The sequence below is a fragment of the Capricornis sumatraensis genome, chromosome 19 (assembly GCF_032405125.1).
Source record: "Capricornis sumatraensis isolate serow.1 chromosome 19, serow.2, whole genome shotgun sequence".
Taxonomy (NCBI): Eukaryota; Metazoa; Chordata; class Mammalia; order Artiodactyla; family Bovidae; genus Capricornis; species Capricornis sumatraensis.
In genome coordinates this window covers 38,528,789-38,551,815 of record NC_091087.1, presented here as the reverse complement: position 1 = coordinate 38,551,815, position 23,027 = coordinate 38,528,789, and the positions used below count along the sequence as shown (strand labels likewise).

Sequence of the window (23,027 nt, the reverse complement as noted above, 5' to 3'; positions counted from 1 at the left end):
CAGTCAGACACTTAGATGACTCTCCAGGGAATTATGAGTAAAAAAAAAAAAAAAAAAAAAAAAAAACCAGCTAATCCCCAAAGGTTACAATACAAAACTTTAAGATTTCATTTATGTAACTTTTTTTATAATGACAAAATATTAGGAATGCAGGCTAGATGAGTGGTTACCAGGAGTTAAGGGATGAGGGGCATTAGAGGAAAATGGGTCTAGTTTCAAGGGGTAACAAAAAGGATCCGTGTGGTGTTGGAACTGCACAGCACTTTGACTGCTGTGTTGCATACACAAATCTACTCAATATAAAATTCAAGACACACATATGCATGCATGCACACTAAGTTGCTTCAGTCATGTCCGACTCTTTGCAACCCTATGAACTCTAGCCTATCAGGCTCCTCTGTGCATGGGAATTCTCCAGGCAAGAATACTGGAGTGGGTTGCCATGCCCTCCTCCAGGGGATCGTCCCGCCCCAGGGACTGAACCCACATCTCCCTCACTGTAGACAGATTCTATAGCGTTAAGCCACCAGGGAAGCCCTACACACGTATGCGCTGTGCTGTGCTCAAGTTGCTCAGTCATGTCCGACTCTTTTCGACACCACAGACTGTAGCCACCAAGTTCATCTGTCCATGGGCATTCTCCAGGTAGGAATACTGGAGTAGGTTGCCAGTGCCCTCCTCCAGGGAATCTTCCCAACCCAGGGATCAAGCCCAGGTCTCTCACACTGCAGGCAAATTCTTTACCATTTGAGCCACCAGGGATATATATGAGTTATACATAAAACTGGGAAAATCTGCATAAGCACTATATACTGTATCCCTGTCTCTATATCACTGTTTCATAATACTATACTATACAGCTTTGCAAAAATTGTACCATAGGGAAACTAGGCAAAGGGTACAAAGTATCTCTAATTTCTTACAACTGTGTGCAACCATACAATTAACTCAATGGAAAAAAAAATTTTTTTTAAAGGCAAAGGAATGAAGAGAAAAGAAAAGAGAAAGGACCTAGTACCAAATTCTAAAAAACTCCAACAGGAAGAAGTTAAGTGAACAGGAATTCCCAGCAAAAAGAGACTGAGAAGAGGCAATCAGAAACCAAGGGAAAAATGTTTCGGTGTTGCTGAGAAATCTAATAATCAGGTATGACAGAACCTGAAAACGTACTTCTGGATTTACCGAAGTCCCTATTGGAAATATCAGTCTGGGAGGAACAGTAACAGCTAATGCCGAATTACATGGGGCTGAAAAGTGAGCAGGAAGGAAATGAAGAGAGTTGGTTACATACACACTGCTTGTGGGAATGTAAATGGTGCAGCCACTTGGGAAAAGTGTGGCACTTCATAAAAAGTTATTACCAAAGGACCTAGTGACTCCTCTCATAGGCATATGTGATACAGAAATGAAGATGTGCACACAGAAACCTGTCTGTGAAAGTTCACAGCATTATTCATAACAGCCAAAAGGTGAAAACAAATGTCCACAGATAAATAAAATGGAATGAGCTACTGATACATGCTGCAACATGGATGGACCTTGAAAAATTTTAAGTGACAGAAGCCAGTCCCAAAAGCGTGTAATTTGTTTGCTTCCTTAAATGAAAATGTCCAGAATATGCAAATCCATAGAGATAAGAATTAGTAGTTGCTAGTGGGTGGAGGGATAGGAGAGAGGAATGAGAAGTGATTGCTAATAGGTACAGAGTTTCTTCTGGAAGGTGATAAAAGCATTCTTAAATTAATGGTAATGGTTACACAACTGAGTATACTATACCACTGAACTGTACCCTTTAAAAGGGCGAGTTTTATCCTATGTGAATTGTATCACAATGAAGCTGTTACGTTTAAAAAATTTTTTGACAAGAAACAAATAAGGAAGTAGCTAGGAGATATGGGATATAAAATATCTGGAACAAAAACTGTTCAATAATCTGTCCAGAGTCACAGTGTTTAATTAAGCATTAGCCTGAGTCAGATCACAAGCTGTTCTATCAGGCTTCACACTTTTTAGTTCTTCCCATGTCAGTCAATAATTCTTACTTTTTACTTAATAGTTGACTGTGAAGATCAAGTCATATTGATTTTGCCTCAAATCACCCTCATCCTTCATTCATCTTTCCATTCCCATCACTATTGTAACAGCTCAGGTTGTTATCACTTTGCCCTATGACAGCGGCATCAGCTCTTAACCAGCCTTGCATTCTTCCAGACTTTGTCAATATAATTTGTCCTGTAGCATTTTCTACTGTCAACAGATTTAGCTTTCTAAGACATTCTTTTTACTGTTATTTTCCTATTTCTGAACCAGTTTAAGAAAAATAAATTAAATATCCATGGGTAATAGTTTGCTCACCAATTCATGCTCCTATATAATTACAAGCTATTGTCAACACAATTTCCTATAATTTTTCTATAGGAACTCTACCCCTCATGCGTTATAGCTCAAACTGTTCTGATAAAACTGAATACACTATGCTCTTTCCTAAATGTGTGATTGTGTTTACTTTTCACCTATATAGACAATTTTCCTTCAGCCTCCAGAAGTTGACCAAACTCCACCCAATACTTTAAGATCTAGCTGAGATCCCACCTCCTTGTCCAAGTCTTCCCAGATCACTATTGCCAGAAGCAATCTCCTTTTCCTTTAAGGTCAGAGAACTTAAGCCCATACTTAACACCTGACAAATCAACTGAATACTCAATACTTCTAATCTTTTGTTATTGCTGCCTTTTGGTATAATGGAAAAAACATTTTATTAGAAGATATAAGGTTTATTTGGATAAGTCACAAACTGACTTCTTATTCTAGTTATTTATTTGAATAATGGGAAAATAACCCCGTTTGGTAAAAGTAATCAATGAAGAGAAAATACATAGCAGATTTAAAAACTGAAAATGGCATTATTTATAATTTAATTATCTCCACAAGATGGTAAACTACTAAGACCATAAACTCTAGGGAATTTTTTCCACAACAGAATGTGAAAAAAATCTATGCTAGTGAAGTTTACATCAGATTTCAAAATAATTTTATAAAATTATTTTATATATTTATCCTGAATTTGCAAAAAGTTTCCAAATATTTTCCTTAATCATTTATAGCCACCCATATGGTTTTAATCTAAATGAGACTATTACTATATCAAGCATAGAAATGATCAAAGGATTGGATATTTTTAGATTTTAATTACCATAATATGATTGTTTCAGAGTGGACTTGATCAGCTGAGCATATCACAATTCTCAAACTAGTTTAACTCCTCTTACTTCAAGGATCTATAGAACCTTCCACAACTAACCTAGGTAAAAATTCTGATCCTTTCCCCATCATTCATATGACTTCTAATCACACACACATAAAAATACAAATTTCAATAAAAAATGCCAGGCAATTACCATTTGATTCTACCAAACTGAGACCACCTCTTTAGAAAATCAATGACCAGCTCAATAGGCCCGTGAGATTTCCTGTGATTATTCCTTGCATCATGGGCATGTGGGAATCACTTAATCCTAACTTTCTCTAAACCCTCAATCACAACTTACATTTTAAAAACATTTTGATTTTTTAAGGTGAAATATATACACATAGGAGTCATTTAAAAACCCCTATAAACATAATGATTTATACCAGTGATGCTTAAATTATGGTTCCCAGCCTGAAACACCAGCTTCACCTGAAACTATCTTAGATATGGAAATTCTCAGGCCTCATGGAGAAGGCAACAGCAACCCACTCCTGTACTCTTGCCTGGAAAATCCCATGGACGGAGGAGCCTGGTGGGCTGCAGTCCGTGGGGTTGCTAAGAGTCGGATACGACTGAGTGACTTCACTTTCACTTTTCACTTTCATGCATTGTAGAAGGAAATGGCAACCCACTCCAGTGTTCTTGCCTGGAGAATCCCAGGGACGGAGGAGCCTGGTGGGCTGCTGTCTATGGAGTCACACAGAGTCGGACACGACTGAAGCAACTTAGCAGCAGCAGCAGCAGCAGGCCCCATAACAAGTCCTACTGAATCAGAAACTTTGAGGTAAAGTTTAGCATTCTAGGCCTCCTGGCATTTGACTAGCCCTCCAAATGATTCTGATGTATACTATCAAAGAAAATAATCACTTAAACTTACCCTCCTGAGAGAACAGGTAATACCACTCGAACAAATGGAGGATCAAACGGAAAGTTATCCTAAAAACAAATAAGCAAGTTTAATTTTAAGAATATCCTTAATACTGTATATTTAGACGATTTTAAAATAATCTATAAAGAATGCATACATTTATTATCTAATGATGAATGAGAGTCATAAACGTAAAAATAGTCCCCCAAAATGAAATGAAAACCAAATAAAAATGAAGATCAGGCCCAAACAGAACAGTATATTTGCAAAATTATGAAATACAGAAAGAGATTCCCACCTGCAAGAGAACTATATAAAGAAACCATTCCAATAATGATGGACTAGGTAATTTGGATCAATCCTCTGGCTATGAACTAGAAAAGGTAGACAAATGTATAACTACAGAGCTAAGATCAGGAAAAGGGAACCTCAGAGTGCAGCTGTTTTTTCCCTGTTTGGATTTTCTTTCAACTGGAGGAGAGGAAGATAAGAGGTTAAGAAGCTGAGAAGAACAAGACTCCTTACAAGTTGCTATAGCACACGTTAGCTTGGGACCCTGAAGGACAAACCACAAACTACACAGGTAGTAGTTTGAAAAGGTAGAGAACAAAGCCCATCTTTATATCATCTCACTGCCATTTGGGATTCCGGGATCCTGGGTTACAATGCCCAACTACCTGATGGGCAGACATACATCTTTTATGTAGAGGACTAGCATCCAAGGCTTCAAATTAGCTCTCTAATCATTCATATATAACATCTATCACCAAAAATAACCAGTCACATGAGACTTAAAGACAGCATTATCAGAAAATGACAGACAAAACTACAAGGTGTCAAGATAAGCATTATCTGACACAGATTTTAAAATAACTAAGCTGAATATTCAGTATCACAGTAATCCAAGCTATGCCCCAACCAGGAATGCCGAAGAAGCTGAAGTTGAATCATTCCATGAAGACCTACAAGACCTTTTAGAACTAACACCCAAAAAAGATGTCCTTTTCATTTTAAGGGACTGGAATAAACAGGAAGTCAAGAAACACCTGGAGTAACAGGCAAATTTGGTCCTGGAGTACAGAATGAAGCAGAGCCAAGGCTCGTAGAGTTTTGCCAAGAGAACACACTGATCATAAAAAACACCCTCTTCCAACAACACAAGAGAAGACTCTACACATGGACATCACCAGATGGTCAACACTGAAATCAGACTGATTATATTCTTTGCAGCCAAAGATGGAGAAACTCTATACAGTGAGTAAAAACAAGACCAGGAGCTGACTGTGGCTCAGATCATGAACTCCTTATTGCCAAATTCAGACTTAAATTGAAGAAAGTAGGAAAAACAACTAGACCATTCAGGTATGACCTAAATCAAATCCCTTATGATTATACAGCAGATTTAAGATTTAAGGGACTAGATCTGATGGACAGAGTGCCTGATGAACTGTGGACGAAGGTTCATGACACTGTACAGGAAACAGGGATCAAGACCATCCCCAAGAAATGCAAAAAAAGCAAAATGGCTCTCTTAGGAGGCCATACAAATAGCTGAGAAAAGAAGAGAAGCGAAAAACAAAGGAGAAAAGGAAAGATATACCCTTCTGAATGCAGAGTTCCAAACAATAGCAAGAAGAGATAAGAAAGCCTTCCACAGTGATCAGTGCAAAGAAACAGAGGAAAACAACAGAATGGGAAAGACTAGGGATCTCTTCAAGAAAATTAGAGATACCAAGAGAACATTTCACACAAAAAGGACACAATAAAGGACAGAAATGGTATGGCCCTAACAGAAGCAGAAGATATTAAGAAGAGGTGGCAAGAATACACAGAAGAACTGTACAAAAAAGATCTTCAGGACCCAGATGATCACGATGGTGTGATCACTCACTAGAGCCAGACATTCTGGAATGTGAAGTCAAGTGAGCCTTAGGAAGCATCACTATGAACAAAGCTAGTGGAGGTGATGAATTCCAGTTGAGCTATTTCAAATCCTGAAAGATGATGCTGTGAAAGTGATGCACTCAATATGCCAGCAAATTTGGAAAAACTCAGCAGTGGCCACAGGACCAGAAAAGGTCCATTTTCATTCCAATCCCAAAGAAAGGAAATGCCAAAGAAAGTTCAAACTACCACAAAACTGCACTCAAAATTGCACATGCTTAGTAAAGTAATGCTCACAATTCTCCAAGCCAGGCTTCAACAATAAGTGAACTGTGAACTTCCAGATGTTCAAGCTTGATTTAGAAAAGGCAGAGGAACCAGAGGTTAAACTGCCAACATCCGCAGAATCATTGAAAAAGCAAGAGGGTTCCAGAAGAACACCTACTCCTGCTTTACACCAAAGCCTTTGACTGTGTGGATCACAACAAACTGTAGAAAATTCTGAAAGAGATGGGAATAGCAGACCACCTGACCTACCTCTTGAGAAATCTGTATGAAGATCAGGAAGCAACAGTTAGAACTGAACATGGAACAACAGACTGGTTCCAAACAGGAAAAGGAGGAAGTCCAGGCTATATATTGTCACTGTGCTTATTTAACTTATATGCAGAGAAACGCTGGGCTGGATGAAGCACAAGCTGGAATCAAGATTGCCAGGAGAAATATCAATAACCTCAGATATGCAGATGACACCACCCTTATGGCAGAAAGTAAAGAAGAACTGAGAAGGAAGTGAGAAAGAGGAGAGTGAAAAAGTTGGATTAAAGCTCAACACTGAGAAAACTAAGATCACGGCATCCAGTCCCATTACTTCAAGACAAACAGATGGGGAAACAGTGGAAACAGTGACATACTTTATTTTGGGGGGCTCCAAAATCACTGCAGATGGTGATTGCAGCTGTGAAATTAAAAGACGCTTACTCCTTGGAAGGAACGTTATGACCAACCCAGACAGCATATTAGAAAGTAGAGACATTACTTTGACAACAAAGGTCCATCTAGTCAAAGCTATGGTTTTTCCAATGGTCACATATGGATGTGGGAGTTGTACTATAAAGAAAGCTGAGCACCAAAGAATTGATGCTTTTGAACTAGGGTGCTGGGGAAGACTCTTGAGAGTCCCTTGGACTGCAAGAAGATCCAACCAGTCCATCCTAAAGGAGATCAGTCCTGAGTGTTCACTGGAAGGACTGTTGTTGAAGCTGAAACTCCAATATTTTGGCCACCTGATGCAAAGAACTGATTCATTTGAAAAGACCCTGATGCTGGGAAAGATTGCAGGCAGGAGGAGAAGGGGAAGACAAAGGATGAGATGGCTGGATGGCATCACCGACTCAATGGACATGAGTTTGGGTGGACTCTGGGAGTTGGTGATGGACAGGGAGGCTTGGTGTGCTGCAGTCCATGGGGTTGCAAAGAGTCGGACATGACTGATCGACTGAACTGAACTGAAGCCAAATATGTGCAAGAAAAAACAAGACTGAAAACCCTGGCTGAAAACTAAAATTATAAAAATGAACTATATAGAAATTCTGAAGCTTAGAAATAAATAACTGAAATTAATAACTTGATGGATGAGTTTAACTACCATGGAGACCTGGAAGAGAAATTTAGTATACTGGAAAAATAAGTCAGAAAACATCCCAAATGAAGCCAAGGGAGAGAAAAAAGTGGAAAATACAGATAATAAGCAAGATGTAGGAAAATGAATTGAAAAGGCTAATCATATACATAGAGTCCTAGAAGAAGAGAGAATGTGATAGAAGTAATATTTGAAGAGATAATGTCTGAGAATTTTCCAAAAATGATTAAAGATTTCATAAGATTTACCCACTGTAAATACTTCAAGAGAAACAATGGAAGCTATAATAGAGGAACGACATCTTTGAGGTAATGAAAGAAAGGAAATTTCCAACCTAAAAATCTATACCAAATGAAAATACTTTCCAAAAATGAAGTCCAAATAAAATTATTTTCCTATAAGCAGATCCACTCTAAAGGAAACAAAAATGGATATTCTTCAAGAAAGAGGAAGGTCCTAGATGGAAACATGGAGAATAAAGACCATGAAGAGAGCTAATACACCCACAGGCCCAAATGAATACTGATGAGTTATGTAATAGTGATGTATAAGGGTTTACATGTATAAGATAAATATAGAACTAAAAGGAATGACAACAAGAGCACAGAGTACATGTTCTAAGATCTCTGTGTTGACAAGGAAAAAGAAGAACACTAACAAATACATATTACACATGGACAAGCTAAGGATATGCATTCTAACTGTAAGGTAGTGAAGAAGAGTAAAGGAGCGAATAGCACCATGCTAACAGAGGTGGGAAACTAGAGCAATTTCTTAAAGATCTGAATGAGATGAGAAAGAGAGAGATGGTTCAAGGACAAATAGAATGAGACACTAGATTGAGACTCAAACAGCAATAACAACATTAAATGTCAATAGATGATCACTTTGGCAAAGATCAGGCTTGATAAACATATAAAGAAGGCAAAATAAGAGAAAAGAATCTTAGTTAATTCTCAGGCTGCACAATTCTTTCAAATTTTCAGTCCTGGAAACTGAGGTTTCCAGAACAAAACTTTTTCTCTCAGTGAACTTAAGACTGTAGCTGAGGTAGCCTCAGGGTGTCAGAGGTCTTGGCCTCTGACAGAGTGTCAGTGTCAGATGAGTCCAAAAAAGGTCCCAGCCACTACAACACAGGAACAAGGTAGCAGCATACTGCCTCCCATGAAGAGATGTCAGGAAGGCTAAGAGAAATTACCTCCAATTGCTATGTTCAAATCAAAAAGAATTAGTCAACAACTATTGCCCCTTAAATCAAAAATCAATCTGCAGGTAAAGGAGCTAAATAAACATTTGTTTCATCCAGTTATTTCTAAGAACACAAAAATTCAATGTTTACTTCTAAAAAACAGAAAAATAACAGTGTTTATTTCTAAGAATACAAAAATACAGTGTTTAACTCCCTACCTCTACCCATCCTTGAGCAAGACCCTGAGGAACATATAAACTATGAAAACTAAATCCTAATAGGAGAGGGAGATAAAAAAAACATACTTCTGATGGCTAAAACAGGTAATCTTAGCTATCTATTGTAAGGCAGAAAAAGAAGAAATCTATCCACACAAGAAACCAACTTAATGACAGTTATTATAATCTAGTTCCGAGTAAGTAGCTCACCTTTTTTCTACAATAAAGAAAAGCATAGATGCAAAGTTTGGTAAAGCACAACTTGATTGAATTTCCTGTATTTTAGACTGTTGAATGTGTGATTCCATATGAGTGACTACAAACCTCTCTGAGTTGATTATGTGACAGTGAGGATTCCCTTCACTTTAAGTAATGCCTCAGATTAACTATTCTATCAAAACCTAGGGATTCTATTCCATAGACTCTGTACCTTGGAACTCAGTAACCAAAATTTTACAGAAATAAGGTGTCGGGGTGGGGGAGGGTAGGTACAGGCACTGGGGGCAAGAGAAGGTTTCTGTTAAAACAGATATATGAGAGGGAATTCCCAGGCAGTCCAGCAGTTAGGACTCCACACTTTCACTGCCAGGTTCAATCCCTGGCGGGGAAACTAAAATCCTGTGAGCCATGCCATGTATCTAAAACAAAAACAAAAATATAGACATGCGAGTTACTGTGGTGTATTAACTCAGAAACTAAGAAGATCAGAGTTTACAGTGATCTCACACAGTTATCTGATTTCCAAATAAACTGTCTAGGCCTTCCAAGCTATTCTTAACGATGAGGAACATTCTATTTTTGAATGACTACATCATTGAATGGCTCTAAATAGTTACAAATCACTTCCTTATACTGAGTTGAAAACCGTCACTTTACAGTCTGACTTACTAATTTAATCACCATGCCTTGTGTTCATCAAAAACAAAATCAAACTAATCCTTCTACATCCCCAGTCCTTGAAATAGTTGAAGACAAGCTATCACAAACCCCCATGTTCTCCTCTCCACATGTACAATCCCACCATCTTAGGACATGGCATGGAATCTCTAATCCCAGCTGAGATTCTCTAGATGAACCCAGATTTGTCTAAACAAACTCTTTTTAAAGTACTACCTCAGAGTTCAACTCCGTAATTCACACGTGGCCGGAAAAGCCAGACCACCACTTCCTAACCAAGCTGCTGACCAATCTATAGGGCAACCCTCCGGCCCCTGCCCCTTCCCAACCTGGTGTCACACTGCATCTCCAGTTTCATTTTCTTATTCTTCAGGACCCTCAAGGGGTCACCGTGGGCAATTAAGGCCTCAAATACTATTCATGTTCCTTCTGTGGATCCTTCTTTCTGAGTCGTATCTGCTATCCTCCAAAATCCATGAATTGAGATTTATAACTTGGCAACTGAGTTTAAGGTCCTCTTCACAAGGGCGGTTAGCGCAGGGCAATCTTAACCTTCCCAGGCCTCTTAAATACTTCAACCCTAGCAAAGGCCCTTCTTTCTGGTATCAGAAACCATGGTCCAGAAACACAAATCCAACAGAATCTCAGCCATTTATTTACCTCCCAGATTGTCCTCCCTGAAGTTCCATCTAGAGCAAGAAAATATAGTGAAAACACTATCCGCAGTCACAAGTCTGTTTCCTGGTCAAGATTTCATATTCCTTTAAGGATATGTCTGAAAGCAGAATGTGGGAGGGGAGTGGCCTGCATTGGGCTTCAAAGATATTGATACGGTTCTATTTCTTAAGCTTGGTGTTGGGCATATGGTTTAATTATTTAGATTTCAAGTTAAAAATAATTTACATAGGGGAATTCCCTGGCAGTCCAGTGGTTGGGACTTCATGCTTTCACTGTCAAGGACCAGAGTTTGATTCCTGGTCAGGGAAGTAGGATCCCACAAGCCACACAGAGTGGCCAAAAATAAATAAAATTAAAATTTGCATTTTTTAAAAAGATACATTCCTAGGTTCTTTGCACCACATGAATCAGTAAATATATGCCAGATTCACTCTCTAGGAAGCTATAACCCAGCTGATAGCCTCAATAATTTCTACAATAACAAAGCTGTGGGAAAATAGTGACATTTGACATTTGGGTTATTTGAAGAAAGTTCAATCATAAATGAGGATATATGCCCAAACAAGAATATACACACACAAACACTAAGTAAGCAGCTTTCAGAACATTACTCCTTTTTGCAAGTGTAAAAGTATCCTTTCATGTCTTTTCTTCCTTCAAAACATCTCATTTTCATCTAATGGTAGTGAAAGTCACTCAGTCGTGTCCAACTCTTTGCAACCCTGTGGACTGTACAGTCCACGGAATTCTCCAGGCCAGAATACTGGAGTGGTTAGCCTTTCCCTCCTCCAGGAGATCTTCCCAATCCAGGGATCAAACCCAGGTGTCCCGCATTGCAGGACAGATTCATCTACTGTCACCTATTCCTACCACTACTAACCTTCGTTACTCTCTCCCAGATTAAAATCAATGCCCCCAGCTTGTCTCCCAGAAGTCTACTCTGTCTTATCCAAACCCTACTCTGATGCTGATGGCATACTAACTGTTTTTTAAAAATAAAATAAAAAGCCAAACAGATCAAACATACCCCTGCCTAAAAACCCCTGCTAGCTTTTTACTACATAAAGGTAAGCTCCCAGACTCTCCATCATAATCTCCAAAGCCCTACAGTTTTCATCACAGACTTCTCTCCCAAGACGACAGGTCCTTAAAGAACAGGGATTACATTTTGGATGCCTCACGTCCTCAAGCCTTCTATAGCAGGGGTCCCCAGCCTCCGAGATCTAATGCCTGATGATCTGAGGTGGAGCTGATGTAATAATAATAGAATAACGTAATAAATGTAACACACTTAAATCATCCCCAAACCACCTCCCGACCCAATCTGTGGCAAAACGGTCTTCCATGAAACCCATCCCTGGTGCCAAAAAGTTGAGGACTGCTGTTTGTTCTATCACACTAAAATGCACTGAAGCCTAACTGAAATAGAAATAAAAGTTTATCTGCAAGACAGCTGTTACACAATTTCTCAATTTCAGAGAACAAGTCAAAAACCAGCTCCAAATAATTAAAACATAATCCCTTAGAAATGTTTCTTAGTGTTTTTAAACAAAGGCTTAAAACCATTACACTTATCCAGAGTCCATAGTAAATCAATTCATTTTATCTAGATTCCATTGCTGTTCTTCTTTAACTTTTGTTTTTTAGCAACTTGGAAAAAAAAAGTTGTTAAATACAACACATAAATTTAGAAAAGTATATAGGTATACTGTTACACATTAGCATGAAACTGTATCCACACAACCACCACCCTGGTCAAGAAACAGACAATAGCCAGTATCCAAGAAGCCCCCAGATGTCCCTTTCAGTTCACAACTCCCTCCTCTCACCTAGATGTACTTGCTATCTTAACTGTATGGTACTCGCATCTTCATTTCCAAGGATGAATCCATTAATGTTTCTCAGCCTTCTTTTCATTTCTGTCCCACTAACAAGCCTTTTTAGAGTATTTTTTTTCCCAATTCCTCCCTGTCCTGCTCCCTCACCAAATTTTAACACCTCAGACATAGTGTGTATGTATATACATACTATGGCCCCTTGAACTGCTACAGACCGTCTTAACATCTAAGCCTTTTTCACTCCAAGGACCAATTTTCACTGCATTGGGTGTGGGGTGGGGAGCAAGGAAGGAGAGAGACCTGCCTCCAATGAGAATGCATGCCCTAAACAATTTAGTTTTACCTATTTTTGAGCTCTATATAAATGAAACTGTACAGAACACGTTTCTGGATCTGCTTTCTGCTCAAACTGTCTTCAAGATTCATCTATCTTGTTGTACACAGCTCTATTCCGTTTTATGAATACCACAGTTCTCAATTTTACTGGGAGACACTTAGGTTATTTTTATTTGAGCCTATTATAAACAATGCTGCTTTGAACATTCTTGCGTTGTCTCCTGGCACATCTAAGTACTCATTTCTTGCAGACTGTATATCTAGAAGGAGAATTCCTGGACCATAGGGTACAAGTATCTTCTACTTTTCCAAATTATACCAAATAGTTTTCCAAAGCAATTGTACAAATATATGTTGCATTAGAAGCATATGTAGTCCCCTTACAATTTTTCTTACCTTAAAAGAGAAGTTAAGCAAAATATATTCTATGCCTTCTTTTTCTTTTAAAATCTGAAGATCACTGTGCAAAGGACTATCAGGATCCACCCTGAGAATTACAAAACAACAAAAAAAAACCAATTCAAACAAAAAGGTCAGATGTTTTTTCCCCACTAACTTCAAAAATGAACCATTCCAGAAGCTAACAGCAGAGCCCCTGGGGCAAGTTTCAAACAGAGAAAGTCTAATGTTGCTCTATGGCCCCTAGAAAAACAAATTACTATAGTCTCCAGTTCCTTGAGACAAAATGTCCAGAGAAGAGACCACAGCATTCTAAATCTATTCTCTCATGCAAAGTTGGCAGTTATCCTAAAGGAAAGGGTCATATGTACATAGTCTTCTCAAGAACTCAAAAATTTAATCTGCTTCTCTCAAACTATATTATTAGACAAAGGGGTCAATGAGAGAAATTTACCAAGGACAAGTGAAATCACTAACAAAACCTAAATTTGTCTACAATTGTTTATATAAAGATCTCCTCATTTCTTACTTCGAGTACACAATGGATACTAACTCATCAAGTTATTTATACACTTTTGTTTGTATAGTTCCTAATTATCTCACTAACTCCATGAAACACTTTCTCTCACAGCTGGCCCTTCTTTTTCCCCTCCTGCTTTCTCATTTTACTTATTAAGCCCAAGAAACAGCTCATTTTAACAACCTAAGAACTACTTCTATACAAACAGGATCTAAAATTCTAAGTAAAAGCCATAGTAAATAGGTACCAAATTAAGCAGGGAGGAAATCTCATTGTGACAGTCTACCATTAAAAAGAGTGTGTTAGCATAAAAAGGCACTTACTTCTGCAGTTTAACATGCCAGTCATATAAACTGTCATTTATGAGTTCCACTGAATAAATCCCTGTAATGATATAGGGCACGTTAGTTACTCTTCACTTATCTTATAACTGTTGCACTTGATCTTATAACTATTGCTCTGCTGTAAATGTACACACTATATAGCCAACAAAAGCAAAAAATTCTGCTATTAAAACATAACAACTAAGTTGTAATGTAATAATTCTTATGCTGGAACAGAGTATCTTATACCCTAAATAGACAGATAACTAAAGTCATCATGAAGAGGATTGTGGGGTTGAGAAACTGTTTACTATTCACTGCAAAAGGAAAAAAAAGATTATGCAAAACCACATGTACTTAAGACTTTTCCCCTATGCATATACAAACATTTCTATTAAAATGGAATCCCTCTAACATATAGTTTTATAATCTTTCAGGGGGCATTTTTCCAGTTTAGCATATAGAAATTTATTGTCAATTTTTAAAATAATTCTACAGTAATTTACTTTATGGATAAGCCATGATTTAATTAAGTTCACCATATATCTGGTTATTAATTTAATTTTTTGTTACTACAAAATAATGCCATAACAAACGTGATGATTTAACATTTCGGTATAAATAGTATTCAAATATTAAACTTTATTAGGTTTCTACACACAAACTTTCAGACTTCTTATAAGAACTGTTAGGACACCAAAACTTGTAATAATCTCAGAAACAAGTCTGACTTATCTTGTTCTATAAAGGGGAGAGGCTGATTGTTTTTAAGTAAGCTCTAATGATTTAGATTTGATCACTCTGAAAAATTCTGAATGAATTATAATGCTACTTTTTTCAAAGAAAGTAAAGTTTGGCTCTTTATCTTATACAATACTGTTAGACTCTCTGCAATAGTATGCGGGAATTTTACATCAGTTATGGAGGTTCCACAATATTTAAGTCTTAAAGTGGTTAAGAAAGAACTCTTAAGTCAAACTATAATTTTAAAAAAAACCTATTTTAACTCTCTCTATAACAGTTAATTATGTATATGAGTTTGTCATTTCAAAAAAGGAATAAAAAACATAAATTAACTTGGCAATAGTTCTTTGTACAATAAAACATATTCATCTTATTTACTTTCTAAAGCAGATATTTCTTGTACCTTTCCCAGAAGATAAAAATCCTACGAATTAATCCCTATCAACAAGAAGACAAAAAACGTGTCCATAAAAACAATTTCTAAAAATCCAAACAATAAGTGAACTCATCCTATTTTATCCCCTACATCTTTTGGTTACTTAAATTTGCATTTGCATTTCACATTCCTAAAATAAAGTTAACAAACATTTCTGTTTCTGTCCAGTTATACTATGAGAAATGAAGTTATATTATATCTGAAAACTTTAGCCATAAGGACAACAGCAGAGATCCAGAGGTCCTTACCTGTTTTATAACTCTGTGATCTGTATATGTCCCTGAGCTCTTTCATAAGTCTATCTGAAGCTTGTACAGACCCAGACACTGCACCCTGAAACATAAAACTTGCTGTTTACCAGGATTTATTGATTCAAACAACTAAAGATTTAAGGTATCTGAACCTGAAATGAATGTTCACGATGAGACTGTAAAAATGGATCACCACTTAACATTTTAAGAAGTCAAAAAAATTAAATCAATGATCATAAAGTTGCAACAGGAATACAAATTTGGAACAGGTCTGATTTATTTACTATTTGTCATCTGAAAAAAAAAGACTAATTTATGTCCAGATCACCACGACCACTTCAATAGCCTAGAACTAATAAGGGTCTATTTCAAATTCATAAATTTTTAAAAAATTTATTTTCTTTTTTTGTGGTTTTACTGGGGTGGGAAGTTTCATGTTCACAGCAAAGTTAAGAGGACAGTACAGAGATTTCCTATATAACTGCCCCTCACAATCAACAGTCACCCTCATTATCAAGCATCCTTCAGGGGCATACTTCTTACAACTTATAAACCTATTTGGACACATCATCACACCATCTTATGGTTCACTTTTGGTGCTGTACGTTCTATGGATCTGGACAAACGTATAATGACATACATCCACACATTACAGTGACATACAAAGTATTTTCATTGCCCAAAAAGTCCTCAGCACTTCACCTAGTAACCCCACCCCATCCCCCAATGGCTGGCAACCACGGATCTTTTTACTGTCTCCATAGTTTTGCCTTTTCCAGAATGCCATATAATTGAAACACAGTCTGCAACCTTTTCAGATCAGCTCCTTTCACCTGTAACATGGATTTAAGGTTCCTCCACACCTATGTCCTGTCTTGACAACTCATTACTTTTTTTCTATCAGGGATTAATATTCCATTGCCTGGATGTATTACAATTTATTTGCTCTCCTACCAAAGATGATCTTGGTTGCTTCCAAGCTTTGGCAATTACAAACAAAGCTGCTATAAACATCTATGTGCAGGTTTTTGTGTGGACATAACTTTTCAGTTTATTTGGGCAAATACCAAGGAGCTCAACTGCTGGATTGTATGGTAAGAATATGTTTAGTTTTTAAAGAATCTGCCAGACACTATTTTCCTATCAGCAATCAGAAAAGTTACCTGTTGCTCCATATCCTCACCAGTCATTTGGTATTGCCAGTGCTCCAGATTTTGGCCGTTTTAATAGATGTGTAGGGGTTCCATGCATTTTTGAAAATTACTAGAAGACCCTCAACATGATACATTAACTAAAGCAGTTTCCTTATAATCAAGAATAATATACTAATAATCTATAGTTTACATATTAAGAAATAGAGAAACATGTCCACATACACACAACTGGTTTCAGTACTTTTCAGTGTTTCAACTTCTCTGAAGATTAAAAGGCACCAGTATCTTATCCTAAGACTGAATACGAATAGAACTATTTATCATAAGAAAAACATTTAGAATGTCTTCTGAATTAAAAAACAGAAAAGAAAACCTGACCTTGTAAAATTTTATTTTATTTGTTTAATATAAATTTATTTAATTGGAAGCTAATTACTTTACAATATTGTATTGGTTTTGCCATACATCAACATGAATCTGCCACAGGTATACACGTGTTCCCCATTCTGAACTCCCCCCCCCCACCTCCCTCCCCATATCATCCCTCTGGGTCATCCCAGTGCACCAGCCCTGAGCATCCTGTATCATGCATCAAACCTGGACTGGCAATTCATTTCACATATGATATTACATATGTTTCAACGCCATTCTCCCAAATCATCCCACCCTCGCCCTCTCCCACAGAGTCCAAAAGACTATTCTGAACATCTGTGTAAAATTTTAAATGCTGCACCTTAAAAACTGCACTACACTTTAAGGTGAGGTAGAAAATCTGGCTACGTTATTTGATGAGTTAAAACCCCAGTTTCACATCTGTAGAATAGGAAGAATATTTCACACAGTGGTTATGAAAATTAAATGCAAAGGCATATAAAAAGTTTAAAGGACTTAGTATGTGTCATGTGATAGTATTCAATAATTTGTAGCTGTTTGACTATAACACACAAACTGGATGCAATCACAAGATATAGAAAGTAAGAGTAAATATCTTTAACTTGAATACCACAAGCTTTTATTTATTTTTTAATAATCAAGGTAAAGACTTGGCTAAATTTCTTTGCTCTCTAAAGAAAGATCTGCCAGTTACATTAGTACAGTAAGTATGACTGACGACATGAGAGTCATCTTCCTATTTACGACACTTCTCATCTCCTTGCACAACAATTCACTCCCTGTGTTTGAGAATCTGTGCTCAGGACAAAAGAACTGGTTCTCAGATTTCATGGGGTTGATAAACAGCTTTAACAGAAAGGCAGTAGGTAAACAGCTAAGTGTTGAGATGGAGAGCTAGACTTTCATTTGATATTTCTCTACATTCAACATTTATATACATCATTCTCCTTTATTATTTACAAAAATCATCTAAACGGTACATAATGTCCACGTTACAGAGTTGGGAAACTGAAGCCACACAGCTGTGTTTGTTACCACGCTGCTTCATATAAAAGATGTTGAGTCAAAAGAAAAAGTTACATTTGGTTCTGTCATGGCAGAACAAACCAGATGCCAGCTTCATGAAGAAGAGAGAATTTGAATTATACTTTGTAGGAGAGACTGAATTTAAATTTACAGATCCCATAGGAAAAGGGTAAAGAGAGAAAACAGGATAAGCAGGTTGGACAGTAACTCATTTCAGATGAACAGAGTAGAAAAGCAGATGAACAGGGTAGAAAGGAGCTATCAGTAGATGAGAAATGTTAGGGGAAAAAGTAAAACTAGGGCAATAAAACATATGACTGAATCTACTACCAAGGCAGGGATGGAGAGGCCTGGCTGAGGTTGATATCTTATTGAATTGCTCTGTATTCCTGTACAGCTGACTCTTGAACAAGATGAGTTGGAACTGCATGGATCCACTTATATGCAGATTTTTTCAATAAATACATACTACACTATCTGCTGTTAGTTGAATCATTGGATGTGGAACTGCGGATATAGAGGCTGGCTGTAGTTACATGTGGATTTCTGACTGTGTAAGGTCAGCATCCAAGGGTCAACTGTAATTATTTAACCACAAAAGTCCAGGTTCTAGATACTTATACAATACTTACACTGAGATGGTCTTGCCTTTGAGTCTTCCTAATTTTCTCTAATATTGCCAAATTTTCTTTTTCAATTCCTTCATCCTCTGACTTTTTCCCACTAATAGGCTCTTCTTCCTTCATCTCATAATGATCCAAGTCTTCTATATCCTACAAAAAATTTAAAAATTTAGCTATTCAAGCTCATGCCAAAAGTTAAATTATTCTTGACCTAGAAAATAGAAGAGAGAAATACATGTATCTTATGAGGAGAGGAGAAAAGCTTTCACCATTCAATTTAAAAGGTTCTCTCCTTTTATATCCTATATTTTAAAGCTAGAAACTGAGTAAAGCATATTTAATAATTTTACAAAGCCATAACCATCTTAAATGGCTTTAAATCTCCTATTAAGAGGAATTTTTGAAATAGTACAGCATGAGGAACCAAGAACTTTAACTTGACTTCTAAAAATCCATTAGATTTAGTTTAGTACCTAGTCTAAAATGTGAACACAGATATAGGCACAAATCTATTGGCCCATTTCAACTTTATAACCACAAAAACAAAATTTTCATGTGCAAAATATCAGAACAGTTAATTAACAGAATGCCAGAAGACCATTAAAATGCCAATACAGTATAATGGCTTCTTCTATATCAGTAATGAAATAAAAGACACAGAATACAAAATTGAATACACAGAATGTTAATTATGTCAAAATAAGCACAGGAAAAAAAGGACATATACTATTATCAGTGTTTTTTCTTCTTTTCCAAGTTTTCTGTAGTGAGCACATATTGATTTTTTATAATTAGGAAAAAAAGTTAAAAAAAGAATTCAAACACCATCTCTAGGTCAACATCATTTATCTCCACATAATTCTTCTCCCTCCTTTCCCTTATTATCTGCTTTTACACATTTAAAGATTCTGCATACGTTTGTATAAATCTATTATCTTCCTTCCAACTTTACTTCAGTCATCAAAATCTCTAAAGAAGTAGTCTATATGTTATCTCCATTTTATCAAGCAGATTAATTCATGATTTCTAGACCAGGTTGATTTAGACCACTTCCATCCAGACCCAATGATCTTTTTCTTGGACTGCCATCTCTTCAACTCCTATTCCTTTCTTATTTAGACCCTGTCTATGACTTCACACTTCATAGAGCTGATTTCCCCTGGATTGCACATTTCAGCTACGATTTACCATCTATACTTGTTTTCTTCAGAGTGCTGGGTTGTATCTCCTCCTCCAACTTAAACCTCAGCCATATTCCAACCCGCAAAATGTTTCCACTCAGTATTAAACAACACAGAAGTCATCATTATCATCTTTACAAAACAATATTCACGGTATACTATTTTCTTCTTAAGGCCTTATCAACAATCACACCAAATATAAACAAATATTGTCTCTAATTAAAAACTCAGCCATCTGCTTTTTCTAGACAAACTTGCTTTCCAAGACTTCAACACATCAATCTTCTTCCAAAAGGACAACCTCCAATGTGCTCACACACCATGCCCAGGGTTGTTCTGGGCCTTTTTACCACATTATTTTAGTTGCCTTGAATATCTTTTCACCTGTCCTAATCTGACATCTCCAAAGTCTATCCCACCTTTCCAGGTTTCCCCAAATGTTGCTATCCTTCCCTCATATTATCTTGTGAATGGAAAAAAGAAAGGTACATAAACTCTTTGAGTACAATATCTACTTTATTATATACTGGGCTCAATAAAAAGTTTAAAATTTTAATTCAGTTTATTCCAAAGTTAAACTCCATGTAAACATTAAAAAAAACTTCCTATATCTCCAAAATTCATTCTAATTGGATAATGTTAAGAATTATTTTAGGGCTTCCCTAGTGGCTCAGTGGCAAAGATTCTGCCTGCCAATGCAGAAGACACGGGTTCGATCCCTGGCCCAGGAAGACCCCACGTGCCACAGAGCAACTAAGCCCCTGCACCACAACTACTGAGCCTGTGCTCTAGAGCCTGGGAATGACAACTCTAGAGCCCATGTGCCATAACTACTGAAGCCCCCACGCCCTAGACAGAGTCTGTGCTGGGCAACAAGAGAAGCAACCACAATGAGAAGCCCACACACTGCAAGGAAGAATAGACCCTGCTCTCTGCAACTAGAGAAAAACTGGCACAGCAACGAAGACTCAGCACAGTCAAAAATAAAGTTATTTTTTCCAAAAAAGAATTATTTTTACTTCCAGACTCACAAAACAAACCTCCAACTACATTAGTTATAAGGCATCCTAAGAAGTGAACTTAAGATTTACATTTTTCCAAATCAAGAAAAATAAGGTAATAACCTGAATCAATTCTAAGACCCAAAACAGAAAAATGTTTTAAAACCAACGTTGTGGAACTTAAATGCCTTTTATCGGGTCAGTACAGAGAAAGAGATCTTCATTATGAAGTTTGAATTTAAATGCAAAGCTTCAGAGTCTGAAAACCTCTAAAATTGTATCAATGACTGGCAACTAGACTGATGTAAGCTCAATGTCTTTGGAATTTCCTCTTTGACACTCTTAAGTTTTCAATATGAAGTAGTTTTCATTACTTCTAATGAACAGTCCCTTAAATGTTCTCAAATTCCCCTTTTATTCCAACTTTTGAAACTTAGTAGTTCCTATTCTTAAACCAAATCAGGTTAAGTATTGGCTACTATTAAATTCATATATAATTTTAGTACTAAATGTTAAGAGCTCTTATTTTCCATGAAATCAAATCCAAGGACATCAGATAAGCAATTTGCTAAAAAGCATATGATGAATTAGAGATAAAGCCAGATTTTATAAATTATATTAAACTTCAAATACAATGTGCTTCTCATTATTCCACATTAACAATGGTTTTAATAAAGGAGATAAGCAAATTACTAAAATGTCCAAAAATGAAGATATTTATGAAATGTTACTTTTACATAAAATACCTACTTCAGCCATCTCTTCCTCTTCCTCCTCTTCTGAAGTCACCTCTTCTGTTGTCCCATTCTGAAAAGAAAAAAAGTTTGCCAGGACTACACAGAACAAGTAAGCACACAGCATATTGGAAGACTTTAGGGACAAACTACTTGTCACTGCAATTCCACTAACAGTTTATTAAAGCTGAAACATTTAATTTTAATTTTAACATTTAATTTTCTTAAATTCTGCTTTGACAAATATTTATCAGCTTTTTAAGAAAATTTTTGAAAAATTCAACTTAACAGATGCCTTAGAAATTAACAAAGGCAGAGTCAAATATAAAGCAACAGAAAAAAATTTAAACATATTCTAATTAATATTTTAAATATTCTAATTTAAAATAAGAAAATATTTTATACATATCGCTATGCCTATAAGGCCAATGGCTTCTTTTTGGCTTAAAATACCCCAAACCAAGGGTTCCTTAAAATATCTACCTTTTAAGGTTTGAAAAACCTGAATCTTTCCATAAATTCTACAGTTTACATTTTAAAAGGTTAAATGCGTTATAAAGGCATAGACACTGCACAAAACTAAAGTTATAAAGTAACCACCATTTCACTAACGAGCGATTTTTCTTTTTTTATAACATGCTATTTACCACAGAATATATCTGTATAAGTTACAACTTAATTCTCATTCACAGAGAGTCAGATGGGGTTTTAAGAAGAGGTTTTATATCTAGTTTAATCAGAGTTCATAAAGACAAGCTTCCTGGACCCAGTGCACAGTTCTCCAGGACACAGAGTTCTCTAGGACTTTAAAAACTTGGTATTTTTTTTCCCCAGAAATTCCTACTCTATTTGTCCAACTACAGCTGGTAAGGATCACGCTCATACAGGAGATCAACCTTGCTGGCCCCTTAGTGTCAGTGTCAGAACCAGAGGAAAAAAAACAATTTTTTAATGTAACTCAATGCAGCAGCAAACTCTCCTAACAGATTTCTCTCTTCTTTTTACTTAGGAACTGCAATGGCCACCTGTCAAGCACTTCCCATTCACACGCCACAGGCAGAGTACAGGTCTGAAAAACCAGGAGAGGCCGCAGCAGAGAAGAGTGACAACTGCTAAGGACACGCACAACAACTCATACCCCATCTAAAAATGAGGAGATAATCAGGGATCACCAGATATTTGAAGAAACTAGCAATCTGAAAGAAAGGCACCAAGTTAAACAAGCAGAAGTGGCCTGAAGCCTGATCAATGAAAGCAATAAAACAATTTAAAATCTGAATTGGAGGGACTTGCCTGGTGGTCCAGCAGTTAAGGAACCACCTTCCAATGCAGGGGATATAGGTTCGACCCCTGGTCGGGGAACTAAGATGCCATATGCCACAGGGCAACAACTACTGAGCCCTTACACCCTTGGAGCTCACACACCATGACTAGAAAACAGT

General features: G+C 36.8%; 1 protein-coding gene across 2 annotated transcripts in view; it reads right to left on the bottom strand.

The window, feature by feature from the left end:
- Positions 1–23,027, bottom strand: part of UBE2Q2 (ubiquitin conjugating enzyme E2 Q2) — a 61,382-nt gene that overhangs the window by 17,150 nt on the left and 21,205 nt on the right. For both annotated transcript variants that reach the window (XM_068991015.1, XM_068991016.1), the window contains 6 exons: positions 21,602–21,658; positions 18,679–18,819; positions 15,471–15,555; positions 14,043–14,103; positions 13,197–13,287; positions 4,128–4,186 (listed from right to left, as the gene is read on the bottom strand). In XM_068991015.1, the coding sequence (XP_068847116.1) occupies positions 4,128–4,186; positions 13,197–13,287; positions 14,043–14,103; positions 15,471–15,555; positions 18,679–18,819; positions 21,602–21,658 (494 nt within the window). The remainder of the gene's footprint in view (positions 1–4,127; positions 4,187–13,196; positions 13,288–14,042; positions 14,104–15,470; positions 15,556–18,678; positions 18,820–21,601; positions 21,659–23,027) is intronic.